The following is a 14,071-nucleotide window of genomic DNA, read 5'->3' as shown; positions in this document are numbered from 1 at the left end:
GACAGCTATTATTACTAATAAATATAAGGAGAAATAGTCCCATTGTTGAAATCAGATAGAAACCTGACACTTTCAGTCAATTGTTTGTGTTGCTTCTATGGCACAGGCCTCTTACTGAGTGGTAATTCACCACTGAAGAGATTCACATCATTCGTTTTCAAGCATTTTGTTCTCTTCTTGTGTACCTTCTTCATGTAATTTACGTGTTAAGTCTGTCCGCTGAGTTGGCATGGAGGTTTTTTGTGCTTACACAGATTTTTGATGTGCTTGACACATACAGTGATATGCTAAGCTTATGTCTGTTAACATAATAAGCTTATGTCTATTAACACTGTGTCTGTTTAAAGGCAAGAATTGGCTCTCCACAGCTGTTGGGCCTCATTAACTATTTTTCAGAGAACAGTTTTTGGTGAATTTTCGAACTGTCATAACATGAAACTTACCTTCTATTCCTTCTCATATGCATTTCCACATACACACACTCTCCTCCTGCCCACCTGACATCCTGACTCCCTCAGCCTTCTGGCAATCAAAGTGGACTCCTCAAACAGTAAACCAGCACTTATTTAGGCCTGTGGCTTCCAGCCACAGAACAGCCACTTCCTTATGTCCATGCTTATGCAATATTCCTCTGGAACTGAAACATCACTACATCTGTATTAGAAAACTATAATTTTAATTTTAATAAACTTACTTTAAAATAATAATAATAATAATAATAAAAAAAAAACTAAAGCAAAACCAGAAAAAAAAACCCTCCTCTCTGTGTTTTTCTAGAAAGTAGGTCTTACGTCATTAGGATCATCTTTGGTCAGCTAGATGAAAGTTGGTGAGAAAATTTTCTTAAAAGGGAACTGTGGAAACAAAAAGCTTGCCTATACTCTATATAAAAACTGTTAAATATTTAGCAACCAGATGCTTACAAATATTGTTGATGACATTTTTTATTTCTAATTTGGAGATATTCACTCAGACTGTAGTCTGTAATGAATTTCATTTTGCACTGCCTGTTGCAGTTTTGGATTTCATTACATTTTTAGAGATTGCACTGAATTTCATAATTAGTTAAAATAATTATAATGGGCTTACAGGTGTGAAGCTTGAGCTCGGCATGTAAAACAGTTTTTAAAAATCCCACTTAACATCCTGTGCTCTTATGCCAAGCCAAAATCCTATTTCAAATTACTGACAATATAATTTGCTATGTAATTAGTTGAGTAAATTGGAACAAGAGTTGCAGAAGAGCTGAGTAAATCTGGTTGTGTTGTATGTTCAACATCTTAGGAAGAAATCCCTGCTCTATTTCTCATTTACAGTCCTAATAGAAATATTGGCTGCTGTTTCTAGATGAATGTGGACATGTCAACGTTTAAAGTACAACCATCCTTCAGTCTTCCAGAAACCTCACTTGAGTTTGCTTAGTTCAGTTCACAACAGATCACAATAACTCTTTCAAGGCCGTATGATTATTACTGTGAAAAATGCTTTGGAAAAATGCAAATGATAGCTCTCTGCAGATCACAACTGCCTTGCATCACCATGCTAGAACACATGGCAGGATGTTGAGTATTTTCTTCCACACATTAACTCAAGACTACAAACATTACTTATCTTTTATGAAAATGGCTCTTCCTATTATAATGTGAAACATATTAAATCTCAGACTAGTCCCCTTTACTTAGTGTAGGGCAGCAGCAAAATGTCAGGTAGAAGTCAAAGTCTCAGGGCACAGCCAGTTCTAACACTGGTTTAATAGTCCACTGCAAAACTGTGTGACATCATGAACCTCTGAGTCTTTCTGACATGGAAACCTTGAAGCGCTCGCTGCCTCAGTCTTTAGAAATAGTAACAGTTCTACGTTACTACGTCTATGTCTTCACCCACATGTACACTATTAAGTGTTAATAGAAGGTTCTGCTGTGTACCTCGGTAGTCATTGAAGGGTATTTTGAAGGCAGTTCTAATTATTGAACTTGAAGAAAGCAAGGTTTTAAGAAATGTGTGTCTTCTACAAGAGAGAAAGCTCTTCTGTATTCTTCCAGAACAGAAGTGATTTTCTGAGAAGAACCCTCTAACTTCTTTGTCTGGACACTTCCTCAAGGATACTTCAACTTAAGTAGTAAAACTCAAGCAAAAAAGAAACGCCTATCAGTGCCTGTCTACTATCTTCTCTTTTCTTATACTTATCCTTCTCTGCTAACAGATCCCTAGGTGTCTTCTCAGTATCTGTGAGAGGGAATGTTGCTGTAGGTGGGCATTAGAGGTGAGAGAGATACCTTACTCATATTCAGGAAGATGAAGAGCGAGGTCTAGAGCATACCTGTTCCCTCCATAGCCAGGCCACCAGGGAAAAACTTCACCATGTGCTCATACAGGAAATACTTTCTTGCTTCCATTAAAGATTCATACAGGTTCAAAGATGCCATGTTTTGGCATCTGACAGCACTTTAGATTCCGTTTTTTGCTTATAAATATTAGGAATATACAATAGAAAGTATTGCTTTGTTGTCTTTACATGTGTCTTGTCTCATCAAGCTTTTTTTTTTTTTTAATTGATAGGCATGTGTTCATAGAGGTAGAAAGAGGTGGAAGAAAAAAGGCAAACAAACGATAAAAATGGGAAGCAACTGTATCTGTTAGTTTTTTTAGATTCATCTATCTGTATCTGTAGTCATGTAAGTGTTACGAATGTTTTAAGCATGCTCATCAGTGAAGATGAATGTTGCATTAGATGTAGAAAAACAGTGCATATTTTATACCAGTCATAGTGCAATGCTCAATAATACAGAGTTTCAAGGGATGTCCTCTTCACCTGTGTTTGTCTAAAGTTCATTGTCTATTCTGACTACCTCTTTTTTCTCATTCTCTTAAGCAATAATAGCACTTTTGTTGTTTGTTATTCATCATTGTATTTGCTATTTATTGAAATGCTGCAATAACAGCCAAATTGCTGTATCTGTATGGGTGCATTGTAGTGCCAGGCGTAGCCTCTACTTTGAATATACTGTTTAATTCACTGCACGAAAAATGCTTTTAACATTGTGAGTGAAGTATCTTTTGTCAAAACTTGAGGAATATAATTTCATCACCCTTATTCCTTATTTCCTTATTCTAAGGGATCAAACTGTAGGCCTTCTGGGACACTATTATATCCACTTATCAAAGTAAAAAACCCTCTCCCTTTCTCTTTCCAAAATGCACAAGTTTTATGCCCAGCTAGAAATGCAGAAAAATAGTATTATCCTTTGTGAACAAGACTTACAAAAAGTTATGATTTTGCCACTATGGTTCCTTTGTCAGGTCCTTAGGTTTTGCAGCTGTTACATTAATGCAGTTAGTATAGTTGTCAGTTTGGGCTGCAGGGTATATAGGCTGCATTAAAAAGCATTCAGTAAGATTACTGCATTGAGGAAACAACTCATGCAAAGCTGTGTAGTATCAGTATCAGAAATAGCCATGAGCACAAGCTGAGTTCTTTTGACTGTCTTAGGCAGTATTATCACAACCTTAGCTTTAAACACAGGTTTAGTCATGTAGTGCAATAGGGAGGAAGATAGGTGAGAGAGACTGTGTGGTCTGGCAGCTCCTTTGCCAGACTGATCACTTTTTCTCTCTTCTCCTTTTTGATGAAGCAAAACTAAGGTGCTTCTGCCCCCTTCTCAGTTCAAATTAATGTGTTACAACCTTATTGTGATGGTTTGTTGCTTCATACTGGAGAATGAGTATGAGGTAATTACTTATGAAAAGTATCATACATATTTACTAACATTAGTATTTTAAGACAGAGTATTAATAAGTAGAAGGGAGAAGGAGAAAAAGAAAAGAATGTCTTTATGTGTTCTGTACCAACAGTAGTCTGTTCAGACTACTAACATAAGAATTGAGGTCTGGTGTACATGTGAATGTGCTGCTGATCTCATTATTTACTGCACTATAAAACTTTGCAATGTGAAAAATTAAACCTTAAACCAAAGACTGCCATCACTTCACTACTCTTATTCTTCCCTCTTTATTTTTCAAATGAAAGTAAGGAGAACATAGGAACACAAATACTGGTATGTTAAAAATATTGACTAGGTAGAGCAATTGTGTTTTCCTAGTACTCATTCTTGGCAAGCCCAAATTTAACCCTGATTTAATGTAATCTAACTTTTAACCCTGTTGGAAACTATGCCTCAGATTAGAATGGTAGTCATGGAAATTCATATCACTGTCCTTTGTTGTCCTCTTGTCTTTTATTCACTAATGCAAAATAATTCATTCTTGTGGATATGGAAGTATGTGGGATGCTGTATCCTCTCAGCTTCAGAATTAGTGTTTCTTTTCCTAAGTATATGATACCCTGCACTTAAAATACCCCTTGTCCTGTTGCTACAGGCCGTTGTAAAAAGTCCCTCTCCAGATTTATTGTAAGCCGCCTTTAGGCACTGGAAGGCTGCCTTAAGGTCTCCCCAGAGCCTTCTCCTTCCCAGGCTGAACAGCCCCAACTTTTTCAGCCTGTCTTTGTATGGGAGGTGCTTCAGCCCCCTGATCATCCTCGTGGCCCTCCTCTGGACTTGCTGCAACAGCTCCACGACCTTCTTGTGTTGAGGACACCCAAATTGTACACGGCCTTTGTTATTTCCCTTTTCACTCCCAGTAAGCAGAAATCCAGACATTCAGTTATAACCAAATTTGGGTGTATGATGTTCAGATGATACACTGTGCTGTAAACTATGTCAGTGCCTGAGTGCAAATGTGAGAATAAACCCTTTAATTTGAAGCTTGTGTTTTCACGAGTGGTGACTCTCCAAATGTTAATTTTTGTCATTCAGAATGTCATCATTAAAGGAGAGTGAGAGCTATTTCATTGTTCATGTGACTGAGACAGGTCACTTTGGAAAGAGCTCGTAATGTGCAGTCTTTAATTTAGCAGATTTTGAGAACTGACAAAAGATGCAAATTCCGTTTTCCATTTTTGTCATTATGACGATATCTAATTTCAAAGCCTCAATGCACTCATTTTTTAAAACAGAGAACTTATTTAAGGCTAAATGCTAATAACAATGCATGTTAACTGACTTAATGCAATGTGAAATTGCTGCTTCAACATTCATACAAATGATAATTCGGTCTAAGTGGCTCTGTGTTCTGTTATATAGACATTACTTTGCAATTTGTAGGATAATTGCATACAGAACTACTAAACAAATTTCTTTTCTTTTTCATCAAAAGTGCTTTGCACAATATATGGAGAGTATTTTTAAATGCATGTTTTTTAATGGGATTATATAGGCAGCTGTTCTCTTGTTGGATATTTAATAACTGTTAGTGAGTCTCAGATCATCTTATCAATGCCTTACTCCTTTTCCTTGTGTGGTATAATTTCATGAAATTTAAGAGAAATCCCAGTAGATACCTAAATCTATTCTTACAGTGTAGCCGTTACCTTCCTTTACTGACTTACATCACCACAAAGTAAAAGTGCCCATCTGTTCATAATTACTTTCTTTGGCAAAATTTACTTTCTAAACTATTTCAATAGGAATGATGTTTATTAACTAGCACTTTTCTGATGCTTTATATCTTTTAAAACCAAATTAGTCTTTTAGGCATAATTAGAAACGACTTTGTCTTTATTTTTCAATTTATTCACATGCATGGTTCTTCAATAGAATAGCAACTTTGCTGCAAAATGTTGATTTTCCTCCCTCCCCTACTCTCTTTGATTTTACTGTTCTCAATCCTCCATTCAGTTCAGTTGCAGGAAGAATGATTTTGAATAATACGGTCATGATGTCAAAACAGTGCAAATTATACGCTGCTGCCATCTGGAATAGTGAAAATAAAAGCTTTATTTACACTGTTCTTTGAAATAATAAACTTTATTGTGGCAGTTTATCTTCAGTATCTATAGTGTATTCTGGGAATACTCCATGTGTGCCTTTTTATTCTGTGAGCTACAAAATGATTAAAATTTGCCTGTGGCAAAGCTATCAGTGAATCTTGAAATAGATTTTTTTTTTCTTCCTGTATAGAATGGAGAGAACCACCTTCAATTTCCACAGTGAGAATAATTGGTTCACATAGGACAATATTTTTAAGAGCCATAGTGAAACACTTTGCGTATTTCAGTTAGGCAGATTACAGAGATGTAACTACAGGTTAATATGGTTATTCTGGAACACAGAAGTTTCAATGGTGCAGATAGAGTTAATGTGGAAGGAAATCCTTAACAGAAATACTGAAGATCAGTGGGGGTTTTATCTGTTTAGCTGTGTTGTACAGCTGAATAGGTTTATCATGAAAAGCCAAATCTATTGTATTGGATTTGTCTGAAATCCTCTTCCTTCTGTGGATCCAGCTTTTGTATATACACAGGCTTGACAGTATACTTTCAGACATAGCTTGGAAAGTTTCTGAAATCTTGTGAAAGAATCACACACTTTTTTCATTTGAGATAACGGAAAACAGTTAAAGGATGAGCAGAAAGGTTTAGGTTACATACTTGTGGCACAGCTACAAGTCTGTTTGTTTGGGGTTTTTTTGTAGATATTCTTAAAGGTAAGTATGGTTTCTTTTGAGTAGAGGATAATTTAACTGGTTGTTTTTCCGGGTTACCACTCTACCAGAGTTACTGTTTACACGTAAAAGCTGAGTTTGAGTCTGTGCTCTGCATTTGGGAGCATAGGCTTACCTGTCAGACATGTGCAGCAACATGTGAAAAATATGTGTGGGGTAATGTGAAATCTGAATGTAGAGGGTTTTGTGCTTTTTACGTATGTGTTGCTTGGAAGAGAAGCAATTACCACTTTGACAAAACTGGAAGCAGAAATAGGAATCTCATAGTATCGTAGAATCATAGAATAGTTAGGGTTGGAAAGGACCTTAAGATAATCAAGTTCCAACCCCCCTGCCATGGGCAGGGACACCTCCCACTAAACCATGTCACCCAAGGCTCTGTTCAACCTGGCCTTGAGCACCTCCAGGCATGGAGCATTCACAGATTCCCTGGGCAACCCATTCCAGTGCCTCACCACCCTCAAGGACATTGTTTACTGTCGTGGTTTAAGCCCAGGCCGTAAATCAGAACCACACAGTCTACTTCCCCCCCCACACACACTTTCTTCCCTCTGCTTCTGGAGGGACGGGGAGGAGAATCAAAAGAATGCAACTCCCACAGATTGAGATAAGAACAGTTTAGTAACTAAGGTATAACACAACTCACTACTGCTACCACCAATAATAATAATGATAAAGGAAATAACAAGGGAAGAGAATACAACCGCTCACCAACCGGTACCTCACCCCCACTCCGCAGTGATCCAGCCCTTCCGGGTAACTCTCAGTTACATCCTGGACATGACACGCTGTGATATGGAATACCTCTTTGGCTAGTTTGGGTCAGGTGTCCTGTCTCTGCTTCCTCCTGGCTTCACCTCCTCCCTGGCAGAGCATGAGACTCACAAAGTCCTTGGTCAGGCTAAACATTGGTGTTATCAGCTCTGTTCGCAGGCCGAAAGTCAAAACCACAGCGCTGCACCAGCTACTAAGAAGGAGAAAAAAAATGACTGCTGCTGCTAAACCAGGACATTTACATATAAGCAATGTCAAACAGATTGAATGCACAGAAAGACAGTTTAGAAATCCTATGAACAACAGTGATGGGAAACGAGGCAAAGCCATTTCATAATATTCTTTCTTAAGTTCATGTGATAACCAGTCTTTGTTAGTTTCCCTTCTGTTGTTCAGATTATACATTTGGCGAAAAATAACTTTTGTAGAGCTCTTCCAGCAACTGGAAATGATACTAGCACAGTACTACAAACATCCTCTTAATGCCAGTAACAGAATACAGTGCTGTTAAGACACTTAACAAATTCAAAGAATGTGCTCTATTTCTAAATCTCTTGTACCTGTCATCCTAAACAAAATACGTATTACATGCATGATTCCCCAAGCACAAGGACAGAGAAATCTGCCCTTTAATGGCCTCTCAAAATGACAGTACCAAATGGCTTGGAGAAGGTCAAGTCTGATTTAAATTGTTGATGAATTAGAAGCAAATTAACTAAAACTGAATATTCATAGGGAACACTGGTATATAGTATAGTTTAGAACCTATTGAGCATATAAATGTGCAGTAAAAAATACTTTATCTCATGTAAAATTGTAAAACTACCAATATATCAAAATTTTTTAATATTTACTTTTGTCTTACTGTGGCTGAGAGGCAGTTGTTCACTGATTTGATGCTCAGCTGTCTTGCGGAGTGTGTTTGAAGATCTCTCAAACTTGGTATCATCAGAATATAAAGACAGTTTTGTGCAAATCACTAATAAACTTACTGAGAAAAAAATAAAACAATTAACATCATAAAAACTAAATCCACTATGGTAAGGACTCCAGTGAGGAATTTCATTGTTTCCCTGGTCCATTTGATGTCAAATATTGGGTTTTATTGCCAAATACCTGAAAGCCAGATTGGAAATAAGCCACAACTGTCAAAAATATAACAGTTCTGGCTACTTGAATCTGTTACATTGTGATGTTTCTCATGAAAATTTCATGAACAGCATTCATTCAAAGAGATTCTATGCATAAGGTGGATGAATGGAATTTAATTGCCCTTATTAAAAATAAAAAAGGAAAGCTCTTCACTACTCCATCCTATTAGTATTCAAGATAGATTAGCTTTGTTGTACACTTATGTATTTACAAAAGGGACTCCAGGTTTTTCTGTATGAGCAAAATAGGAAAGGAAAGGTCAGGTCATAAAAATCCTGTTCTGTGTCACAAGACAAATCTTGTCAGTTACTCCCAAAGTAAAAAAAAAAAAACCCAGACATGAAACATACCTTTCTCTGGGATGAGCCTATAGCTAGTGAAGAAATTGATACCTAACCACTCATTGGTAGAAATACTAGCTTGTGTTTTGCAAACTTGTTAGAGAATTTTTTTAGCTAGTGTCTATGTGCATTTTGTATTGCAAATGATTAACAAGCTTATGGGCAGTAGCAGATTCCACAAGCTGTGAAGATTTATAGGATGTACTTTCTTGCTATACATTTTTCTGAAAATTCTGAAGAGTTCCTTATTTGAAAAAATGACACATTTTTCTTGAAAGCCTGTTGATACTGGACAATTTCATCTAAGTTATTTTTATCCTTTAATCAATTGAATGTCAGTAACCACCAATCAAGACTTTTAATAGGATGTGTATCACAGTTAGTATTGATCTTTTGGTTTTTTCTTTTTTGCGTGTCCTTTTTGAACAGAAATAGTAACAATTATTTTGCAACTGTGTTTTTTTCCATTTTAATGGAAATGAAGAGCAAGATTATGTAATTCAAATAGATCATTTGATTTGCTAATTTGATTTCTGAGAAATTGTTTGATTCCACTGTGCTTCCAGTATTACTTGCTAGTGTGTATCATCTTGAGAAGATGAATTGCTCTTTTTTGTCAGCATTTCTTAATATTTTGCTGCAAATATTAAGAAATTTCAAAAATGTTGACTGCACTAGAGTGAGTGAGGACTTTTGACCACGTCTGAGTGTTTTATTTGACATGTCTGTATCCATTTTTACCGCTTTAGCTTTAATATTGCGTAGCTCCACTGCTTAGAGTTTCTCAGTGCTTTGTAATCTTATGATGGATTCATCCTCACAGCACTTCTCTGTAGCAGTAAAGGACTATCATACCCATCTTACAGATGAGCAACTGAAGGACAGGGATGTTAAATGTGAAGACAAACAGCACATAGGTAGTAATGATAAAAACAAGAAATATAACTTGGGTCTCCTGAGGTCCTGGCTGAATCTTATGCTTTGTGATCACACTTCCTTATGTACTTGTCTTACGTAAAGAAAGGGTTTTTTCTCTATTGTTGATAGGAATGGTGATTCAATATTTCACATAAAATAGTAAGGCCTTTCACAAGCAAGGCAACATCAGTGTTGTAAAGTACCATAGTGGGAGTTCAATGATTGTGCGCTACATAGAATGATAGAACCAGCTAGGCTGGAAAAGACTTTTAAGGTCAAGTCCAATGGTTACTCGAGGACTGACAAGTCCAGTACTAAACTATATCACTAAGGGCCTCATCTATGGCAGAGGGAACTGAGATTGTTTAGTCTGGAAAAGAGAAGGCTCAGGGAGACCTTATCACTCTCTACAACTAGCTGAAAGGAGGATGGAGCAAGGAGGTGGTGTTACTTGGTCTATCCTCCCAGGTAACAAGACAAGAGGTAATGGCCTCGAGCTGCACCAGGGAAGGCTGAGACTGGATATTAGGGAAAAAGATTTTCATCAAAAAGGTAATAAGGCATTGGAACAGGCTTCCCAGAGAAGTAGTGGAATTGCCGTCCCTGGAAGTCACCATACAGTATCTCTGCCAATTTAATAAGCAAATATAAAATTTGAAGCTGCTTTATTATGAGCTTTCTATTTTGTGTCAGCATTTTGATCACTGTAAGTTACAAAAAATTCTGCCTGCATATCTAGTTTTGCATCAGTTCCTTGTGTGCAAACAATTAGGGTACCTTTGAACATTAAGTAGAGTGGCAGTTGGGGCTTTAATGAGTTACTATGTAATTAATGTGAAATTCTTCAAATCATCAATTTCTTTTTGCAGAGGATCAAATTCCCAGAGGTTTCCCCACCATTGATATGGGCCCACAGCTAAAGGTCGTTGAACGAACTCGTACAGCTACCATGCTATGTGCAGCCAGTGGCAATCCTGATCCTGAAATAACTTGGTTCAAAGATTTCCTACCTGTTGACACAAGTAACAACAATGGCCGTATCAAGCAGTTGCGCTCAGGTAGGGTCTTGTAACTGTTTCTACTAATGCCCAGAATTGTTCTCTCTCACCTTTTCTTTCTTTTCTTTCTCTTCTCTTTTTTTTTGTTTTTCCTTTCCTTCTATTTTTTTATTTAAAGGTAATAATTTCTCTTCTTCCTCTATTCTCTGTCTAACTGTGTTGTCCATGTCTGTGATGTTGTCATAGCCTTCTCTAGAGTCTGTCTCTATGTGTTTTGCAGCTTCTGTTTACTCCACATTGCTCACTGCTGTGACTGTACTTTTTGATAATTTTTTTCTTTACTGCTTTTTGCAGTACTTGATGGATCCATTTTCTCCTCTTTCTTTCTTCTTTCCTTTTTTTTTTTTTTTTAAGAAATTTATTTCAACATTGGACTTCATTCAGAAATTGCAAGGAGTACCAATGGTTATATTCATCAAAACCAAAACCTGCATTAGACACTTCAATTAAAATTTAAAATGTGTTTTGTGCTGTCTTTTCCATATTTGACTCCACCAAAGATTAGACAGTTTGGACACATCTTCTTTCCTCTCACAGTTACATAAAACACAATACTTTTTCCCATGCACAATTATACTTTAAAAAGAATATTAAAAAACCCCCATACCAAACCAAAATTAAAAAACAAAAAGAAAAAAAACACAACCTGAAAAGAATCCTTGAATAATCTGTGGAATAAAGTTTTTTTGCTGGCAGAGCATTTTTCCGACACATGTAGCCACAGTAGTGTGCGCCCATGCTAAAGCTTTATGAATCCTACATTTTCTGGATCTACAGAAGTCTGCTTTTGGTGTAGAATCCAGCTTTTGCTGCTCTTTCTCTCTTTGCCCCTTGCACCTCCCTAGCAGTTCTTTTACTCTCCTCCTGCCCTAGTTAATTCTTTTGCTCTCTGTAAATATAAAAATCCCCAACAATTCTAAATTTATAATTTGAAGCTTATCCCGGAGATAATTGGGATATAATGAGCTTTTTTTCTTTGGCAATTGAACTAGATAACATTGTAGAATCTAAGTTGTTTAATCACGTGTCTTCCCAGAATTCTCAGCTTTTGACCTGTCCTGTGATGTTAAATCGTCTTGTTAACTGACTTTTTGCTTGTTGTCAGCAGAATTGTGTAAATTAACCTTCTGTTAATGTAAATTAAGAATTAATTTCTCACATGTGACGTAGATGATTTAGTATATAAAGCTTTAACTGAAAACTTTGTACCAAATTATAAGGAATATAATAATATTTTTATGCTGTTTTTCTTCTCTCCGTATTTAAATCTCCAGAATCTATTGGTAAGTGCTTAGTTCTGAAGCGCACTTCACCCCCACTAATTTTCATATTCAGAATATTATGATTATTATGATTATTATTATTATATGATTACTATTATTATTCTTAAAATGCATGGCATGCATTTTACTAACAGTCAGTGTAGTCACCAGATCCTTATATTGGCGCACACGCACACCTCCACAGAAATGTTGTCTTATCAGTCATAGCAACACCTAAAGGAAACAGTACACATTATCACATAGCTGTAGAACAGTAAATGCCATAATCCCGCCTAAACTACAGTGTTTGTTCTGAGATAGCCTTCCATGTATCCTCTTTTTATATATATATAGATTTATATATATATAGATATATATTTAAATTGATTTTCCAGTATTTTCCTAAACTATGTCATAAGTACAGCATTGTAAAGTTTTCTTTAAGCGTTTGAGGCATATTTTATATATATCTAACCCTATATAATAAAACATCTAAGAACTCAGATGCTACTCTGAGAATGGCAATGCAGCCAATTGTAGCCTTTTTGCCCTATGTGGTACAATGCAACTTGCTTTTATAACCTGATAATACTATCTAATATATTCCTGTTTTAACAGTATAGTAATTCAAGTTTTTCTTAAGACCTTATTTAATTCTGTAAATCTAATTTGATTCTTCTTCCAAAGCCCTAGCCTCCTTCTTCTCGTACTAATGCTTCTTCTTTCTAATCTTATTTGCATTCATATTATCCACCCAGGTGGTACACCAATAAGAGGTAAGAGTGCTGAACTAACGTTCACAGAATGATCTTTCTCATTCTTTCTGTCCTTTCATCCCTTTCATCTTTGTTATGGGTTGTTGTTGGGTTTTTTTTTTCTTTTTTTTAAGAAAAAAAAAAAAACAACACAAAAACTACTCACACAAAAAAAAAAAAAAAAACCACAAACAACAAAAAACCCACAACCCACAGAAATGTCCATCATCTGTTTTTTTATTTCCTTTGTCCTGTTTGGTTATGATCAGTGACTCTCATATTGTGACCTTTCTTTCCACACACTCCCTTCTCCTTTCCCTTTTTTGTTTGTTCATTTAAAAAAAACCAAAACAACAACAAAAAAATCACAAACAACAATAATTTGCTTTGTGATATGCTTCAAAGAAAGCATATCCAAGTCTTCTGGCCGTAGCCCAGTCACAGCGTATACCATTTGTCCCTCTTTTTTCTTTTTCTTCTTCTTTTTCTTCTTTTTCTTCTACTTCTTTTTCTTCTTTTTTTTTTTTTTTTTCCTTCCTCTTTTTTTCGTCCAACTGGAGCAAAAAAAGATCATTTTTTTTCTTCCTTAGCTGTTCTTGTCCTGGACCAAAGACAAGATGGTCTGGAGAACAGTAGCAGACATGCAGAAGACAACATGGACTATCTTCTTTTTCTTCTTTTTGTCTTATCTTTCATAAAAGGTTTTTATTTTTGTTCTTTTCCAATCCTTTTTTTTTTTCTTTTAACTTCGTAAAGTTGAAAATTATGTCCCCCCCTCTAAAAAATTACAGCAATGTTGGGTTTTTTTTCCTTTTTTTTTTTTTTTTTTTTTTGGTGGGTTTTTTTGTTTTTGTTTTTGTTTTTTTGTTTTTTTTTTTGTTTATTTGTTTGTTTTCGTTTTCTTGGAATTCTGTCACGTCTGGATTTTTGGATCTTCTAATCTACAGGATATGGAAATAAAAGGTTAATGATTATTATTCTTGGTGGTATGTGGTATTGTTGGTTTTTGATAATCTGGCAAAAATGTTCCCTTCTTTTGTAATTCTTGTTTTGTATTTTTCTTGGGTTTTGTGACACCACACTGCTAATCCCAATAGTGGATTTCGATGGGTGTCTTGGGGGGGGGCCCTCCTGTGGTCCTCAGCAGTGGTTGGTTGGTTCTTCATTGTTGGCATAGACCATGCTTTTTAACTTTTTTGTCTTCTAATTCAACTGCTCTTTGTTTTTCAGCAAACGTACTTTAAGATTAT

The 14,071-nt window shown here is 36.0% G+C and overlaps 1 protein-coding gene across 1 annotated transcript in view; it reads left to right on the top strand.

Moving 5' to 3' along the window:
* Nucleotides 1–14,071, top strand: part of PTPRD (protein tyrosine phosphatase receptor type D) — a gene marked incomplete at its 5' end in the record, with an annotated part of 294,447 nt that overhangs the window by 136,331 nt on the left and 144,045 nt on the right. The window contains 2 exons of the mRNA XM_080636500.1: nt 10,616–10,804; nt 12,825–12,842. Coding sequence (XP_080492626.1) covers nt 10,616–10,804; nt 12,825–12,842 — 207 coding nt within the window. The remainder of the gene's footprint in view (nt 1–10,615; nt 10,805–12,824; nt 12,843–14,071) is intronic.

The sequence above is a fragment of the Psittacula echo genome (assembly GCF_963264785.1).
Source record: "Psittacula echo genome assembly, chromosome: Z".
In the NCBI taxonomy this organism is placed as follows: domain Eukaryota; kingdom Metazoa; phylum Chordata; class Aves; order Psittaciformes; family Psittacidae; genus Psittacula; species Psittacula echo.
Note: the sequence above shows the minus strand (reverse complement) of the source record. Positions and strands in the feature narration are given on the sequence as shown.